Consider the following 19,171-nt stretch of genomic DNA (forward strand, 5'->3'; position numbering starts at 1 on the left):
ATAACTTATTAATACTTAATATTCAGTGAGGCAGATTAAATTGATCAAAAGTGACAGTGAAGACATTTATAATGTTGTAAAAGATTTCAGTAACACTTAAACCTGTATAATGCGTTATAAATGTACATTATGAATACCTTTTTAATGCATTATACATAAAAGCTTTAAATAAAGTGTTGCCATCATCTCCATTTCTGTTCTTTTGATCTCCTGGAAAATGTTCTACAAAAATGTGAAGCAGCACAATGGTTTTCAACATTGATAATGATAAGAAAGGTTTCCTGAACAGCAAAACAGCATATTAGAATGATTTCTGAATGATCATGTGACATTGAAGATGAGTAATGATACTGAAAAACATCACAGTAATAAATTAGTTTTAAATATCTTCAAATAAAAAACATTTATTTTGAAGTGTGTATATATATATAAATAAAACAATATTACTAATTTTACTCTTTTTTTTTTTTTTTAGCATAGACATTTTCGGAAAAAAAAAAAAAAAAAAAAAAATCTTATAGACCCCAAACTAAATGATTTTACCCCAAGGAACAGACAAAAAAAATCTCTTGTATAGAAGACTGATTTATTCATGACCATTTCATGATGTCCATTATTGATGCATTTGGCGAAACGAAGGCAAAAGGAAGAGAGGAAAGGGAAAATACTGCATGACTATGTCAATAAAACACTGTCAGACAACAGAGCTACACAGTGAAACATAAGAGTGTATCAAAAAATCTGTTTATCCAACATACAAATAACATTTATCCTATAAATGCAAAGCGAGGAATTTATTTGTCTCCCTGTTGAGGTGCAAATTCCATGTGGAGGATCGACATCACTGGCCAGAGGTGTATAATGGAGTCCACGGATGCTGGTCTCGTGATTGCACATCATGTCCTTAACGTGAGAAGGTCTTGCCCCTGGAAAGATCGTGAGAGGGTTAGATTCATATTCCCAGGTCAAAACAGTGGAATAAATGTGATAAAATATAGATTCAAATCATAATTTTATACTCTATATTGGAAAAATTTACAGACACATGATACCAAGAAAATGTGCATACACATTTAACAAAAATAGTCAATCTAATAGTAAAAATAAGTTACACTTTATTTCGATAGTCCACTGTAGACATTCTACCAACTACAACTTTGCAACTACATGCCAAATATTAGTAGACTGCTTAATATCTACTACCACTTTATTTTGACGCTCCTCCGACAGACATTCTACTAACTACAAGTAACTGTGCAACTACGTCAACTAACTCTCATTACAGTATTATTAAACTATCTGCTATTTTGATGCTCCCCAACAGACATTCTACTAACTAAAAATAACTTTGCAACTACATATCAACTAACTCTCATTATAGTATTATTAAACTGTCAACTTTATATCTGCTAACAATTTATTTTGAGGCTCCTCCAACAGACATTCTTCTAACTACAAGTAATTTTGCAACTACATGTCAACTAACTTTCATTATAATATTATTAAACTGTCTGTATAATATCTGTTAACACGTCATTTATATGCTCCCCAACACATTCTACTAACTACAAGTAACTTTGCAACTACATGTTAACTAACTTTCATTATAATATTATTAAACTGTCTGCATAATATCTGCTAACAATTATTTTGATGCTTCTCCAACAGACATTCTACTAATTACAAGAAACTTTGCAACTACAGGTCAAATAACTCTCATTATAGTATTATTAAACTGTCAACTTAATATCTGCTAAAACCTTATATTGATGCTCCCCAACAGGCATTCTACTAATTATAAGAAAGTTGGCAACTACATGTCAACTAACTCTCATTATAATATTATTAAACTGTCAACTTAATATCTGCTAAAACCTTATTTTGATGCTCCCCCAACAGACATTGTATTGACTATAAGTAACTTTGCTGGTAAATGTCACAAGACTTTGCAAAAAGATTCAATATGTTAACATTAGTTCATTGAATTAACAATAAACATTATGAAGAAATAAAAATTAACCTAATAAATAAATGCTGTGATGAATGCTCATTGTTAGTTCAAAATACTTAATGCCTTAACTGTCAACAAAATAAACTGTATTGAAAAGCGTTTCCAAGAAATCTTCAAAGTCTGATGACAAAGGGAAGCACTTCACATTCCAGCCATTGTGAATTCTTTGACTAAGGAGGTTGTTTTTACTGTGTAAATATTAACAGTCTGATTGAGGAAAACATCTAGTTTCTGAATTTGTAGGGACTTAAATAAAACAAATGATTTTCTGATTAAATGCAAATGAGGGTTGAGGGTTGAATGTGTAAAATTCAAAATGAAAACACCTCTGCTGGCTGGAAAAAAAAAAAAATTAAATAAATCAAACAAGTACTAACTGTTCAGTTAATTATTTTTGTTTGCTTTCAACTTCATGAACTATAGAGCCCCTAATTTGACATGCAGGGGAAAAAAAATTGTGTATATTGTGGCAACGAATTGAGAATTTGTTCCCACGACCAAATAATACGTTAGCACATTTTACTAATTCATTCCATCAAGTAAATCGTATGCAAGATATGATAATTTGTTCCTTTATTTTACTAAATCATGGCCACATTGTAATAATTTGTACTCTTGTTTTAGTTAAATCAAGACGAAGAAACAAATTAGAACAACGTGGCCACAGTTTTGTAAAAATAGGGAATGAAATGAAGAAAATGAAGGGAATGAAGAGAATGAAATCTTAATTTGCAGCCACAATATATATTTTTGTCCATATCATGTGTGGGGCTCTGTAGTGACAATTTAAGTTATATAAAAAAAAAAAATTCATTACATTTCTAAAAATTGAATGAAGTTCAAAGCCATGAACCAAACTACCCAGCTCTGAGATGAATCTCAACATCTGAACTATTTGTCCCATGAAGCATCGCAAATGTCATAATTGAATGATTTATACAATATTAATACAAGTACAAAATATAGTTATTAGAGATTTATGGCAAAACATTCAAATATAATATAAGTTTGAGATAGAAGCTTCATTCGCAATGATTCATGGGAGTAAGTGGTTGCTGCTCTTTTGCCACAATTTTTGTTTTGATTGTTTTTTGTAACAAAAACTTCTCCAATTGATCTTTTTTCATGAAACTCTGTACTTTTGATCTTTACAAGGAATTCAGCAATTAAACAGTTTTTTTTTTTTTTTAGTTAAAATCACACCGACAAATATAATCAAAGCTCATGGTCGGTCTGTTTTGAAAGGTTTTTACGCTACTGATAATCAATTTCCCTTGGGTTCTGTCCTACCAACGTCGTAGAAGACAAGAAATGGCCTTCGGTTACAGAGAAAAAGAATTTGCAACATTCGGCCAAGTTTCAGTTTAAACAAGCTCAAACAACCACCAGGTTTAAAAAGTACACGCTAATCTGCTTTGATAAGATCAACCTCTAAGAGACAGCGGATGGTGCAACACCTCGGTGTAATTAATAAAGACGAAGAGTCAAAGTCAGTTTTAAACACATTATCACAAATTATCTTTTGCAACTATGTGCCTCTGGTATTGAACAAAACCCAGAGATATGCACCAACATCAGCACAAATCTACCACCACCACTGGGAAAAAAGCCCATGAGAAAGATTTCTTTTTTTATGACTTTGATCTGCGGTTTCATATAAAGTGTGAAATGCCAAAGGTTGTGAAAACAGCACTTACGAAATAGTTTTCATCTCTTTCTTCTCAGCATCTGGGCGAGCTCGGTTGAGTACCTTGAGGAAGTCCGAGGTCTTGGACCTCATACGAGTGTGGATGTAGGCCTAATGTGGGAGAAAACAGAGGGAGTAAATGTAATTAGTTACTGTACATAAGTATCTTTGTAGCTGAGTATCAAAGATATTAGCAACTTTTATTCTCTACTTGACTACATTTTTGAATAAGTATCCCTTTACTCCAATACATTTGTTATAAATAATGCAGTTACTCATTACATTCTGCATGGCACCTAACTTGTTCTGCAGCAGCTTATTTCAGCTACAAAAGAAGTGATATCGCCATCTACAGGGCATTGAAGGTAATGCATTTTGTGCATTTTGCCCTTACCCACCCAAACTTGTCAACAAGGCAACTTTATGTGAATTTGAGTGCGTTAGCGGGTAGTTGTGAATCACAAGTGTTTATCTGTTATATTGAAGAGATATTGGTTTACTTCTGCCCTTTTTGAGCATAACTAAGACTTGAGAGTTTGTAGACATTTAAGAGGCTGTTGCGTCAACCTTGATTTATTGCAATTTTGAGGCGTTCAGTTTTATTTTGATTTTAGAAAATAAACATGTGATTACTCTCCTAAAAAAAAAAATCAACAGACGTGTTTCTTGTTTTTTACTGGCATGTCTCTTAGGTGTTGAGGACTAGTGCATCCTTGAGTCTACATTCAGTATGCGTAAACTTAAGTACTGTTAAAATCAGACTTTTACTCAAGTCGTATTGGATTTGGTGAATTGTAACTTGTAATAGAGTCATTTGTAAGGTATCAAGTATGTTTTTCAGGTACTCTTTACACCTCTGCTGATTATACATTAACATCATAGCATTTTTCTTCCTGCTGTCAAAACCACCCAGCATATTTGTTTGTATCTCACCAAACAAAGGGCTGAATGGTTGAATGGCAAGTATGCAAACTAAGAAGCCCATTACAAAGCTTTTTACAAATTCAAGGGCCTTCCTCGAGCCCTCATCAACACAAAGACTCATTGTTGGGTCGACTGAGGCATTTCTGAGGAGGGTCTCACCTTGGAGCACTTTATGTGGTAGTGCAGATAGTCCCGGAAGGTGTGGATGAGGTTGATGGTGTTGTCTCTGGTGTTGGCATTGGTGTGTCGGGGGAACAGCACTGGTTGGAAATAATTTCAAATAATTTTAGGATTTATATTTGAACTTGAATATGACATTTGAATGTAACATTTAGGTAACATGTTAACATCCCTGTTAACATGGTCGCTGTTTGGATTTTAATAGGCAAATACTTAAGAGTCCATGGATGGATCATTATTACAGTGATTATGATGTTTCTAGCATGTTATACGTTTGGCAACGGTTTTTAACCCTAAATGATGGAGTGTGTAGCTTTTCATTTCTTAAACAACCATGTAGGAAGACACATCATGACCATATTCCAGGATGACAATGTCAAGATTCATCAGGGTTAAAATTGTGAAAGAATTGTTGGGAGGGAGCATGAAGAATCATTTTCACACGTGAATTGGCACTGACCTTAACCTCAGTGAAAGTCTTTGGGATGTGCTGGAGGAGACTTTACAGAGTGCTCACCTCTTGCATTGTCAATACAAGATCTTGACCAAAAATTGATGCACCTCTCGATGGAAATAAATGTTGATGTTATTTCCATCAAGAGGTGCTTCAATTTTTGGTCAAGATTTTGTATTGACAATGCAAGAGGTGAGCACTCTGTAAAGTCTCCTCCAGCACATCCCAAAGACTTTCAATGAATTTAAGGTCTGGACTCAGAGGTGCCAATTCATGTGTGAAAATTATTCTTCATGCTCTCTGAACCATTCTTTCACAAATTGAGCATGATGAATCTTGCTTTGTCATCCTGGAATATGGCCATGATGTGTCTTCCTACATGGTTGTTTAAGAAATGAAAAGCTACACACTTCATCAGTCAGGGTTAAAAGAACCATTGCCAAACATATAACATGCTAGAAACATAATAATCACTGTAATAATGATGCATTCATAGATTCTTAAGTATTTGCCTATTAAAATCCAAACAGCGACTTTGAACTATTGAGTGCATTATGAATGAAAATACAATTCATTTTTATTACTGCAAAAAAAAAGAAAGAAAATCATTCTAAAAGTATTTAGACTTACACTTTGTTGGTTAATATTTGTTATTAGTTAATTTGTGAACATGAACTAAAGATGTTAATTTCTACATTTACTAATACATTTTTAAAAGAAGTTAGTTAATGCACTGCAAACTAACATGAATAATCAATGACCATTTTTTTTTTTTTTTTATAAACTAACATTAATAAAGGTTAATAAATGCTGTAATAATATATTGCTCATAGTAAGTTATGTTAACTAATGTAGTGTTACCATATTTAGGCATCTAAGAGTATCTTCTAAACATTTTGTTTAAAACTATTCTAAATATAATATACAAATAATATATATTTATTATTTATAAAAATATATAAATAAGTTTTTATTTATGTACTACTGCAAAAAAAAATAAAAAATCATTTTATGTCTTAGTATTTATGTCTTAAAACAAAATCATAAAAAAAGAAAAAGAAAAAAAAGGTAAATTTACTTAAGCAACACAGCATAAGACTTGGTAGGAAAACAAGTCTGAATATCTTATTTATCCTGAATATCTTAGTACATTTATCCTGTTTTAAGAATTGTTAGAAATTTCAACTTCATTTTTGCAGTGTAGTTGCAATTTAATGAGGGAAAATATATAAATCTATGAAACCTGAAACCAGAACTGATGTGTAATCCTACATCAATCTGAGTAACTAAAAGCATTTGTTACAGAATAAAATAATCTAACATGAGGTTTGCATAGGATAACACTACAAGATTAGTATTTTCAGTTACTGCTGCAAGCTACCAGAGTAAAATGAACAAATAAAACAGAACTAAATAAACACTGCATGTCTCCAAATACTTCCTGGTTGCATGAAAAACTGAAGTTTAGTAGCGCTGGCAAACGTTGGTGGGTTTGATAAAAGGGTGTGGTGCTTTTTTAATTCATTAAGACGTTTGTGTAACCGCCATAAAGAAAGGCTGGGTGTTTGCTCTCTTGAACCAAATGCAAATAACAGCACACCTGTCACAGGTAAGCAGCAGTGCTTTGTTCTCATCACCAAAGTAAACCTAACTAAAGTCTATATTTAACTTTGTTCCAACTAGCAGTTGTGGTTGATGATAGTGTTCAACCAGTGTCTAAAATGAACACTCTCCAAGTGTCATTTGTGAGGAAAAATAACCATTCTTCTTATTCTGAGACACTACATTTATGTTTACGTGTATGTGACCTCATGGTACAAACCAAAAGTGATGTAGCCGATGTTGTCTCCCACTGTGGCGTCAGTGTCCTTCAGCTCCAGAGGAGGTTCTCTGTGACTGAACAGCACCTGAGGAGCCGTGTGACTGGCCCTCCTGCCCTCCTTAAACTCCTGAACACAGAGAGAAACAGTCATCGTTCTGTCCTGATGTCGTAGCGACTGTCAAACGTCACTGTGACAAACACAGCAGCTGTTCTAGGGTGGTTTGCAGTGCTGAAATCATTATGTGTAGGTGATTTTGTGAAGACAGTCCAATTACATTAGAAGTGCCTTTCATTTGAAAAGTATTTAATTCATTGGATTATCCCAAACATAGACATTACTACACAGCCATTCATTATTAATTTTCCATTTAAAGTGGCTAAAAGTGATGTCCAGATGATTTTTATGACCCTAAAAAGTTTCATTAAACAATCAAATTATGAGAAAAATTTTATATATTTTTTTAAATATTTGAAATTTTAGGGAGTAACAAAACACTAAACTTGGTTAAGGTGTTTATCTGACAAAATTGTTTGACAAGAAAGGCAAACCACAGCTACAGGTTTGATTTTATTATGCAAAAAAAAAAAAAAAAGCATAGCAAAACAAAAAGCACACAAAAAAGCATACATAATAACAATCGGTTATTAATATTTCATTGGTTATCTCTTTTTTGCCAGTGTTAATAATTGTTTTATAATAGATAATAATAGCTTTGTAGGACTATACATTATTTGGATCATTGGTAAAAAGAAATAAATAAATCTGTTAAATTTGATATTGTTGCATAGAACTGAATAAAGAATAACTGATATTTAATATTAATATATTTTCTGTCCAATTTTAGTGTGTTACTTTCAATAAAAGTGTAATCATTTTATTTTATTGGCTTGTATTTTTCAAATTCAGTACCATTAAAATTACTGAATTTCATTAAAAGAGTCTAATATTAATACAATTATACAAAAAAAAGCTATTTTCGGTTTCAGTCTAGAATCATTTCGGTGCATTACTAAAAATAAATAAATATATCCCTAAACAATATATATATATATATATATATATATATATATATATATATATATATATATATATATATATATATATATATTACTTCATTTTGTTTTGAATGAATTTATTGCTTATTTCTTTGAAATAAATGCCACTTGCGTTGTTATTTTTTATATAAAGCAAAAAAATTTGATTGTGGCTTATTTGTCCAAATATTTTTTGGGGGGGAACTGCATATGTTACAGAAATGCATGTTACAGTGCTATACAATGACTCAATATGTTGAGAAATGCATACAGTACAGCTCTGAGGTCAGTTTTGAGGTCAGAGTGGCAGCATTTTGTTCTGTAAATACAGAAATGACAGCTTTGGTTGACGTACAGTAGTTTAACCTTGTTATTTCAATGGGAAACCATGACACAAAATAGCTGGATTGCAAAACACAGAGAGGGCATGCGTTTTGACATTTTAAGCATACAGAAACGACTGTAGGGTGAGGCAATACAGAAATGGTCAAGACTGAACCTGAGAACTATTCCAGAGAAATGGGACAAAAAGAGCGAACCTGCATGAACACTTTCCCGATGATAACATCGTCGTCATCCTTGAACACTGTGCTGAACACAACAGTTACTCGGTCTTTCTTTGCCTCAATATACCTGAAAAAAAAAAAAAAAAAAAAAAAAAAAAAACCCAGATGAGATGTGAGCTGGATTACAAACTGTGTGCAAAACATGTTTGAAAAAAGATACTAAGAATTTTTTTTTAAATAAAAAAAATAATATACATATGTTGTATTCATAATGGCAATAATCTAATCAGCCTTAAATCAAAATATACTCAGAAAATTGTCTAATAAAATTTATTTTCAGAGAATATATCTTAAAGGGATAGTTCACCCAAAAAAAACTGTCACCCTCATGTTGTTCCAAACCTGTATGAGTTTCTTTCTTCTGTTGAACACAAAAGATATTTTAAAGAATGTTGAAGAACAGTTAACGGTAGCCACTGACCATCACCTGTTCAACATTCTTTAAAATATCTTCTTTTGTGTTCAACAGAAGAAAGAAACTCATACAGGTTTGAAACAACATGAGGGTGAATAAATATTCATTCAATTTTCATTTTTGGGTGAACTATCAACTATCCTAATTAACCTGAATTAATTATTAACAAATTTTGGATTTAAAAGGATTTGAGTCACTTAAAATTTCTTCAGAAAATGTAAAAATCTAGTTATGATTCTTTATTTGGTTATTCGTGCTGCTTTCAAGCTGTGGAGATATTTGTGATAATGTGAGAAAATATGAGAAAATGTATTTAAATATATATTGCTATTTACATTGTAACAATTTAAATTGTTCTACATGAAACATGTTACGTGCATTCAATGCATTCTACATTTTCCTCGCAGCCTAAAAATTGCACATTGATGATATGTTTTATTAATTAAATGCAAAATAAAATTTTGCACTTTTATTCAATTAATCAGACAAATGATCACTAGATTAGTTGTTAATTGCAGCCCTACTGACGAAAGTACAAGTAGCTTACATAGACTCGTCATCCCTGTAATGGACAACAGCCCTTTTCTCTCCCTCACGACCCTCCTCCTGGAACTTGAAGTACTTCTCGAAGACAGAAGCAAAGCAGTTTCTCTTGAGAATGCCAGCCTGGTGGATCATCTCCTCTTTGTTGGGTGGAAGAGCATCCAGGTCAAAGAGCAGCGAAATGTTGTACCCTTCAGAGAGGAACAGCAACAAATCATCAAAACCAAAATTCTTTCAGTAAAAATAACACAAATTAAAACAGCAGCCATATGGCTTACCATCTTCTGGTGCCACGAGCAAATTTCCATAAACACGCTTCAGCAACTGAAACACAACAAACAAATTTAAATTCAAAAATATAAAAATTAAAATCTCAAATCAATGACTATTTAAAAAAAAAACAAAAAAAAAAAAAACACTGAATTATTCTATAAGAATTATAACAACTTCAACAAAGTCATCCCTGAAAACATTTCTCTTTTCCTTAGCCTTTCCGTAGCTTTTTATGAATTTTTTTTTTTATGATTTTTTTTTTTTTTTGTTATTTTTATGTTTGTGACATGTACAGCACTTTGGTCAGCATCAGCTGTTTTTAAATGTGCTTTATAAATAAAGATTGATTGATTGATTGATTGATTAAATCTTGAAAGTGTATATCTTAGGCCCTACAGCTGGTTACTATTTTCCACTTTTTGGCTTAACTAGCTTATTAAAAAATACAAACATCAGGTCTTAAAATGTCAAATCTGCATGTGTAACAATTATAAAAGAATTAATAAGAAGCAGTTTTAATAGAGTATAGCATGCCACATTTCTGTGGAAGCTTGTTTCTGCCACTGAATAAAAAACAAAAAAGGTAATTGTGACTTTTTCTCTCGCAATTCTGACTTTTTTTCTCACCTCGCAATATCAAGTTATAAAGTCAAAACTGTGAGATATAAACTCGTAATTCTGAGAAAAAAAGTCTTCATTTTCCCTCAAAATTGGACTTTATAACTCACAATTGCGAGTTTATCTCTCACATTTGTGAGAAAAAGTCAGAAATGCAAGTTATCTTGCAATTCTGAGGAAAAAAAAATCTGAATAATGATGTAAACTCATGGCGGAAACAAGCTTCCATACATTTCAGGGCACATTAACTTCCAAAAACCTATTTCATGTCAACTAACCATGTATAAAATGACAGGCACTGGCTTGTTTTATTCCTGCCATTTTTAACATGCTTTTAGTTCTCTGTATTTTGTCACCTTTTTTAGCCTGAATATCAGTATATAGTCAAGATTCAACAAATAAAAGAGTTCTTGGGGAAAAAAAAAAAAAAAAAAAAATTCATCTGAATTTTGTCTCTGTGTGGATGACAAGAGCAGACAGGAAGCCGGGAGCCGTTTCTACTGGTTCCTCTATTTTGCAATGGTAATTCAATTGATTTACATTGGCAGTCCTGAATGGGGCTGGGACACACTTTGAATATTTATTTGCATTGGCAGGGAAAAGGCCACCCATCAACCTCAACTCCGTGAACCCTAAAGACCCATGATAATCCCGCCTTAAAACAATTAATTCATTTTCTCAAAGCACTGATTCAAATTCCTGCAGAAGCAACTGCACTGATCTTGAAATATGCCTTTAAATAATGAATCAATTTAAAATTGAAAACAGCAGATCACTAAATGAACTGAACACTGGCTTAAAAAGGACAAGGAACCAATGTTTCTTTTTTTACAACATGTGACTTCCTCCATCCAAAGTGAGTCATAGACACTTCCTGTTTCATCGTGAAACCACAAGCCATTTAAAACCTTACATGGTGATTAAATGTGATCACCCTGGACTGAATGCAAAATCACAAGACGAGGACAGTATGAAAGAATGACACAAAAGCCCGAGTGAAATAAAGCGACTTTTCTGCAACTTCACGTTGCATAAGGCCTGTTTCACACGTAAGCAGCGCATATTTTTTCGCCGCCCATGTTAACAGAGGCGGTGCCGTGAACATTTAGTGCCAAGTTTATTTTTACTGCACCGCTCATGCTGAATTAAAGCCGCGGTGCATTGTTCTTGTTCAAAATACACCTGAGTTAGCACAAAAAATTACTAATTTGACCATTAAATCATATATAACTAAGGTGTGCCGTGTTTCACAATCACCATATGACATTCAGCGCAGTGAAACAATAAATAAAAACACATGAAAACACATCATTGCCATGAGTTTTTGCCTAAAATTTTAAAGGCCTGTTTAATTGATTAAAACTAGAGGTATATCTTAACTTTAAAGTCCCCCGGAGTCAATAATTTTATCCCTATCCTAAAAAAATCATATTTAAACCTATTTTTCTTGTGAAAAAAATTCTCTTTATGTCTTAAAATAGCTCGAATGTAACTCTACACCCTTGCTTCATTTAGTATACGTGGATATATGAATATGATAATTAGCCCCGCCTCCACTCGCTCACACCAGCTCAGTGATCCACTCGGTCAACTTACTGATGTAAACGCTGCACAACGGTACCGCTTTTTTACAACGTCGGACACATAACCATAATTAATATGATTAAGCTTTTTCTTTGCTGTTATCAAACAGCTAATAATTTGTTGCTAACGTTACACAAACCATGTTCCCGTTCACCATCTCAGAGTCGGACAACTGCCTCTAACAATCAGTATCCTAACAATTGCCAGAACGCCAGAAAGGCATATAGTTCATCATAGCATCGTAATATGCATCATACACCCACTATATTGCTAAATCTAGCCGATTTTTCATATCAACAGAAAAATATACCAGGATAACCTGGCTTCTCTCGAGACTCCCCTGCTAGTTCACTGTTAATGATATGCCAAAGCCTGCCGTCACATTGATGTGATTGGTTACAAGGTAGTTTGTGACGTCAGAAACACCAGCGATTTCAAACCACGTTTTTGAAACTGTCTTTAGATCACTGCAGTTTTAAAAAGAAAATACTCAGCAATGGTGTTGACTTATGAATTTGCATATGGTTTGTCTTAAAGCATATTAAAAACACCATATAGACATATAAACAACATTAAAAACTTGATTTTCACCACAGGGGGACTTTAAGATTACTTTCATCATGTAAACTATACAGCATGTCATATGCAGATGTGTACGGGACAGTAGGAGGGGAACACGGTCGATCGCAGCAGAGTATAGTGGCCATCATAAATCAAAGCATGATACAGACATGATGGTCGGAGGAGAACACCTGAAAAACGTGACAGATTGGACGATACAATTAAAACATGTAAATATTAAAGCATCTTTGGTGTTTCCATGGTTTCTACAAAATAAAAATTACCCTCGGAAACCGAGGGTAACGCGGGTATGACGCAATTGACAGACGACTCCTCACACGTCCCAGAGCCTTGGTTAAAATTGCAATTTTCTCACGATTTACAAATAGTTGGAATCTTTTGGGATATTGTAAGTACTCAAGTGAACAAAATATATAACACTGACCTAGTTATTTTACTGCAAAAAACTTACATATTGCACTAATCATTAACTTGCAATGATGATTTGCAAATGTAGCATTATGTTATGACTTTACTTGTTGTTTTAGTTAATAAAATATGTATTTGCAGTAAGTCGTATTTGCAGTAAGTCGTGGTTCAACTGCGAGCGACAAACGCTACAAGTGTGAAACAGGCGTAATTGTCCACAGGAAACCTGAACTGTATTTTCATAACAGGTGATAATTACAATATATAATCTACAAACATAAAAAAAAAAACAGCTGCAATCTTGCAACCAACTAGTCCTATTGCTCAGTAAGCTATGACGATGTTCTTGTGAAAAACTGTATTGAACATAATGTGGCAATGTAAATAGGTAAAACTCACAACAACATACCCAGGTCATATTTCACTCTAAATCAAAAGTAAAAAGTAATAAATATACACTACCGTTCAAAAGTTTGGATTCAATGAGATTTTTATAAAGAAATTGATACTTTTTTTCAGCAAAGGCGCATTAAATTGATCAAAAGGCATTTATAATGTTATAAAATATTTCTATTTCAAATAAATGCTGTTCTTTTGAACTTTCTATTCATCAAAAAAAAAAAAAAAAAAACTAACACTGATAATAATAAGAAATGTTTCTTGAGCAGCAAATCAGCATATCAGAATGATTTCTGAAGGATCATGTGACACTGAAGACTGAAAATTCAGATTTGCCATCATTGCAATAAATTATATTTTAAAACAGAAATCAGTTCTTTTAAATTGTAATAAGATTTCACAATATTACAGTTTTTACGGTCAAATAAGTGCAGCCCTAATGAGCATAAGACTCAAAAACATTGATTCAACAATCATACTGACCCAAACTTTTGAACAGTAGTGTACATGTTAAATAAAAAAAAAAAAGATAAAGCCAAATTTTAGGCTCATTGAAATTCAACCCAGACATGTTCTTGACAGGTTTGGTGATTTTCTGCTCGTACCTCATCGGCGCCGTGCTCCTGAAGCTCCTTGAAGAACTTGAGAGAGATGCTGACCATTACTTTAGTTTTGTCTCCATTGGGGTTGGAGATGTGGTAGAGCACACCATCGAAGTCTGAAGCAAAAATATAATCAGTGTCAATCATTTTGCTTTTATCAGTGTAAAATAATAAACATTACTATTAATGTAGCATCCTTTACAGTGGATGTGGAAAAGAACACATTAAAATATGAGCATGATAGTAATAACACAGTTTGGACAATAGAAACACAGACTTCCACTCATTCATATTTCAACCTTACCTGCAAATGTAACATCTACCGCTTCAGGCTTGTTCCTGAATGACAACAAAAAGCATTTTGTGAGTCTGCTATATAGAAATAAATGGCATTCTATAGGCTATGTGTGCACAAAGACAGGAAAATCAAGGTACTGTCATTTTAAATACGAGACAAAAATAAAAATAGCTATTATCAAGATATTCAGCCTCATTAAGGCTGAGCAGGAACATGAATGATTTAATCTTTAAAAGAACAGTTCATCCCATTGATGGTATTCTCGGCGGCCATCTTGGGGAAACATCAAATTCTCCAAAACTGTTCCCCAAGCTTGATTAAATTTCATATTTGAAATCACCAATGAAATCTGTCAACAATTTTGTTTCTAAACGCTCAAATCATGACAAAAAAAAATACGTACTTTTCAGGCTGGATCAAGCTAATGCGCATGTGCAGTCCTAAGTCCTCTCGTACCTCATTTCGGAGGCGCGCGTCTGACTGTTTCTATAGGAACCGGAGCCTCTAACAGCCGCTGCAGTGATGCGATGACTTTACCAGTCAGCAATTGGCTCTTATTTAGAAGGCGGAACTTATTCCGCCATATTGTGCGCTGCACATATTGACGTGTCTTGTGTTATTCTATAGAGTACCTCAGATATTATAGTTGCGTCCCAAATGACGCACTATACACTATGCACTTATACACTATGTACTTGTGCACTATGCACTCATCCATGTTGTGCATGAATTGTATAAGGTTATTTTGTCATTTAACAACGGAGTCCGATCCTCCCTTCCCCTCCGCTACGTAATTAAAGCTGCGACAGTTGAGTGCACACTTCGTTTTTTCCGTTAATTTAGTGCATCATCCGGGTATTTAAAGTGTACTTTTTCTTTTTGGAACTTTCAGTGTGAATGCACTTACTCGCACTATTTATACTTAAAAACGTCATAGAATAGTGCATAAGTACGCGAATTGGGACGCACCTGTGTTTTTGTAGGGCAACCCAGGAAGTTAGCGGCGCACGGGTTCCCTCGATCGAAAGCCTATGCATTTTCCCCATAGACTTTTGGAAAATCGCAAAAAATACGCTCTGTGTTTAACAAAGGGTTATGACACTTACACGTTTTATCAGTCAAGATAATCTTTACAAGTTAACACAACATTTATACATTTTGAAGCCTAAATAAAGTCGTCAGATATAAAAGGCTAACAGTAGGCTATAAACGGACTACAGCACACCATGGTCGCGGATCAACGTCACCACCACCAAGCTTCCTCAAATTTTATTTAGAAAACAACTTTATTTAAAAACATGCTCGCTGATTATGATCTGCGCTGTGTATGAATACTTATTCACTTTTTAATGAGAAATGCTGTCCAAATGTCCTGTTTATCATGATGACGTAGTCCCGCCATCGGTTATAACTGGTGTGTTTTATGTCATAGATCAAAACGTGAAAGTATTTAGAGGCTTAGACCTTATTTCAGATGATTAAAAAAAAAAAACATAGACTTTAGGGTGATGGAACCAGAAGTCCTAAAATTAAATGCTAACTCGCTTCCAGGTTCAGGTTGATTGGGACACTTCTTACAATTCATCTCAATGGCAAAAAGTGTCCCAATCACCCTGAATTCACCCTAAGGGATAATGGACAGTCATCTAAAATGACTAGGACTGCTAGCAGAAGTGATTTATTATTACGCAATAATGACTGTACATTATTCCACTTACACACCTACTCGCCAAATAAATAAATAAAATTATTTCAGCAATGAACATTTCATTAGCATGTACAATACTAAAATAAGTTATTTATACGGTGTGGTGATTAACGACGGCTATTATTCAGAAATATTTTACCTGAATGTCGTGATTGACCAATCAGAATTAAGTAAATAATGTAAACAATAACAGAATTTTAATGTTTCGACGCACTGTTCCTTTAAAAGCAATAACGAGCCGTTTCATTAACTTCTATTTCAAGTAAAATAACTTAAAAAGCGGAAACAGGTCAGAATTTATTTTTATTTATATGCTTTAATGATACAGGATGAGTCACAGCAGGCGCGTGGACGTTCCAGCACGAGCGCAAGCACGCGCAAAGTCACATACTGGAGAAAAATGAAATTCCCGAGGAATCTACAGAGCTACTTCATCCTGCATGGACGGGTCTGAAAGAAGCGCTGATCTTGCAGCGACATGCATCCGACTGATTTACGCAGAAGCTATGAACAGGAAGTGTCTTCAGTCTTCACTGGGACTAAACAATTCAAGAAATCGGGTCAGCCGAAAGCGACGTGTGTGCAATGGTCAGAATCACTCAAGAGACTTGTTTTAGCAATCACGGTGATGCCGCGTTCACAAACACACATAAGTTAAATGTAATGGTTTTCTATGTGACCTGAACTGCTGGACACACCCCATACAGGGCACTTCATTACTCGAACGCGGACAACCAACAAATCATCTCACAGAACACAAACGCATGTGTTATCAAGTTATTTTATCCGTGCAAAAGAAAATATGGCTCTTGTCAACGCATACATGCATTAAATGAGCGATGTTTGATGTGAGTTGTGACTCAGACAGGAAGATCTTACCCGTTGCTCGCGCTGTCGAATTTGAGGCTGAGAGTCTCCTCTATGATCCGATTGTTGATTTCCAACAAAATCATGATGATTTAAATGAATGTTTAATGGCTATGTGGAATTAAAAATATAAGATCAAATGTTGCTTTTCTACAATCCTACTACAATCGTTTTGGTTTTCCTGCTCCTAGACTTCTGGCCGCTTCCGCATTGACTCGAAAGACCCGCGAGCTGCCCGCGTCACTGCCTGTTCGTTTGTGCTAGTCAAAACACTGAAACTAAATAAGGAGTTTTTAAAACATTGCACTCACAAAGAGGGATTTCTACTTCTTTATTCATTCTTTCTGAAATATTTTAGATATATTATAGGATTTACATTTACTAGTTTATTGAAATGCACGTTTTGGTGCATTCTCTGATGTTTCCAGGTTTTGAGTGTGCATTGATAGGCCGAATAGCCTACTTTAGCTATACTGTCCAGTTACTGAAAAACTAATCGCATTCAAGAAAACTGAAAATGAAATATCTTTCGCAACAACATGTCTAAAATTATATCTTTTATACCTGAGGAAAATTTAAAAATTTAGGAGAGTGTTGTGATTATGTAGTGAGATTGTTTAGTCATTTAGTCTTTTGAGAAATAATGTATTTTGCCCTATGGGGTCTTTAGCACTATTATAACACTGATAAAGTGTATAGTAGGTAATGAAGTTTGTATTTGTTATAAAGTTGAAAAGTTGAATAAGCATAAAACAAACAGTTCAGTTGTATTGACTCAATTTGAGTGATATTTATGGGTAGCACTTTACAATACAGGTGCACTAATATGCATTAATTCATGCTTAACTAATGCATAGATAATCAATCATAATCAATTGCGTCATACCCGCGTTACCCTCGGTTTCTGGTTTTATTTTGTTGAAACCATGGAAACACCAAAGACGCTTTAATATATTACATGTTTTAATAGACAATGGAATGTTACTGTTTTGATATATTTATAGACAGAAAACTAAGTATTGTTATATAGCTCAACACGTTTAGTCTTATATTGTTTAAAACTAATTACTAATGCTTTACCATGCCTCAGAGAAAAACACTATTTTGTCAAGTAGCTAACATAGCATAATCAGATCATGCAGCTTTATTTTTAGTAACAGTAATACAGCATTTTCTCCATCATACAATACATTTTAAAATTAATTTCATGCCATTTATCAACACAAGCCATCCAGCTTTTAATATGATATCCTAAAATCCATCTATCTTACTGCAGTGTGCAACAGTGTCTCACAGCAGCGGCCGAGAGAACGCACAGAGTAACGTTATAACATCATTTTCAACACTCTTAAATGTCTCTAATATGATAAACAGAGCTGCTTTATCTCATACTCATGACCGGAAAAGTGGAAGCAGCGCCGGCGACTGTGACATAATAAAAGTTCTGCTGCTCATGGCGTGTGTTGTGCAATTGCTCCAGCTCCTCGTTCAGCTCCCACAGCACTCGGTCCTGCTCTGCTTCATACTACAGTAACGTTAAAAATCGCATCCATGAACGTGATTTCTTCCTGAGTCCTATCCTGATTGTTTCCACCGGCTGTGAGGTGAAGACCACATGTCCCAAGATTCCGCGCTCAAACTTGCCGTTATCAAGCTACGCCTTTGTTTTGAATAGGCCTCTAGTGACCTCTAGCGGGCAGAAATCTTACATATTGCACCTTTAAAGCAGACAGCTGGAAGTTGAAGTACATGGCTTCAAACCATTGTGGTAATTAACACATTAACTTAGACTATTAGTTAATAAAATGTGTTAAGGAATTAATACATTATGACACATTTAATTAATAACAATTCATAAATTACGTAATTTATTAATCATACAGACAGTTGCTGATGCAGTAATCATTACTTAATGGTTTAGTTCTTCATGAGTCATACATTAACGCATGATTATCTGTGCATTAGTTAAGCATAAATTAATGCATATTAGTGTAAATTAATGCATATTGTAAAGTGGGTAACCATTTATGTTTAGATATTTTCAGCAAGTTAAGGCAGTGTGTTAGTAAAAAATATTTTGTGTGTGTATGTGTGTATTTTGTGTCCTTCACTCTTAAAAATAATGGTTCTTTGTTGCCATCGATGGTTCCATGAAGGAACTTTAACAACTTTAGAATTATTCCATTGGACAAAAG

The 19,171-nt window shown here is 33.9% G+C and overlaps 1 protein-coding gene across 1 annotated transcript; it reads right to left on the reverse strand.

Annotated features, from left to right (window-relative positions):
- Nucleotides 1-569: 569 nt before the first annotated feature.
- arpc2 (actin related protein 2/3 complex, subunit 2) lies at nucleotides 570-17,213 on the reverse strand. Its single transcript, XM_048194609.1, has 10 exons — nucleotides 16,989-17,213; nucleotides 14,408-14,442; nucleotides 14,107-14,219; nucleotides 9,916-9,961; nucleotides 9,642-9,828; nucleotides 8,653-8,746; nucleotides 7,079-7,205; nucleotides 4,782-4,882; nucleotides 3,709-3,809; nucleotides 570-926 (listed from the first exon to the last, which is right to left on the reverse strand). The coding sequence occupies exons 1-10, from the start codon at nucleotides 17,060-17,062 to the stop codon at nucleotides 905-907; spliced, it is 900 nt and encodes a 299-aa protein (XP_048050566.1). The 5' UTR covers nucleotides 17,063-17,213; the 3' UTR covers nucleotides 570-904.
- Nucleotides 17,214-19,171: the final 1,958 nt, after the last annotated feature.

This window comes from Megalobrama amblycephala, linkage group LG6 (assembly GCF_018812025.1).
Source record: "Megalobrama amblycephala isolate DHTTF-2021 linkage group LG6, ASM1881202v1, whole genome shotgun sequence".
Lineage (NCBI taxonomy): Eukaryota > Metazoa > Chordata > Actinopteri > Cypriniformes > Xenocyprididae > Megalobrama > Megalobrama amblycephala.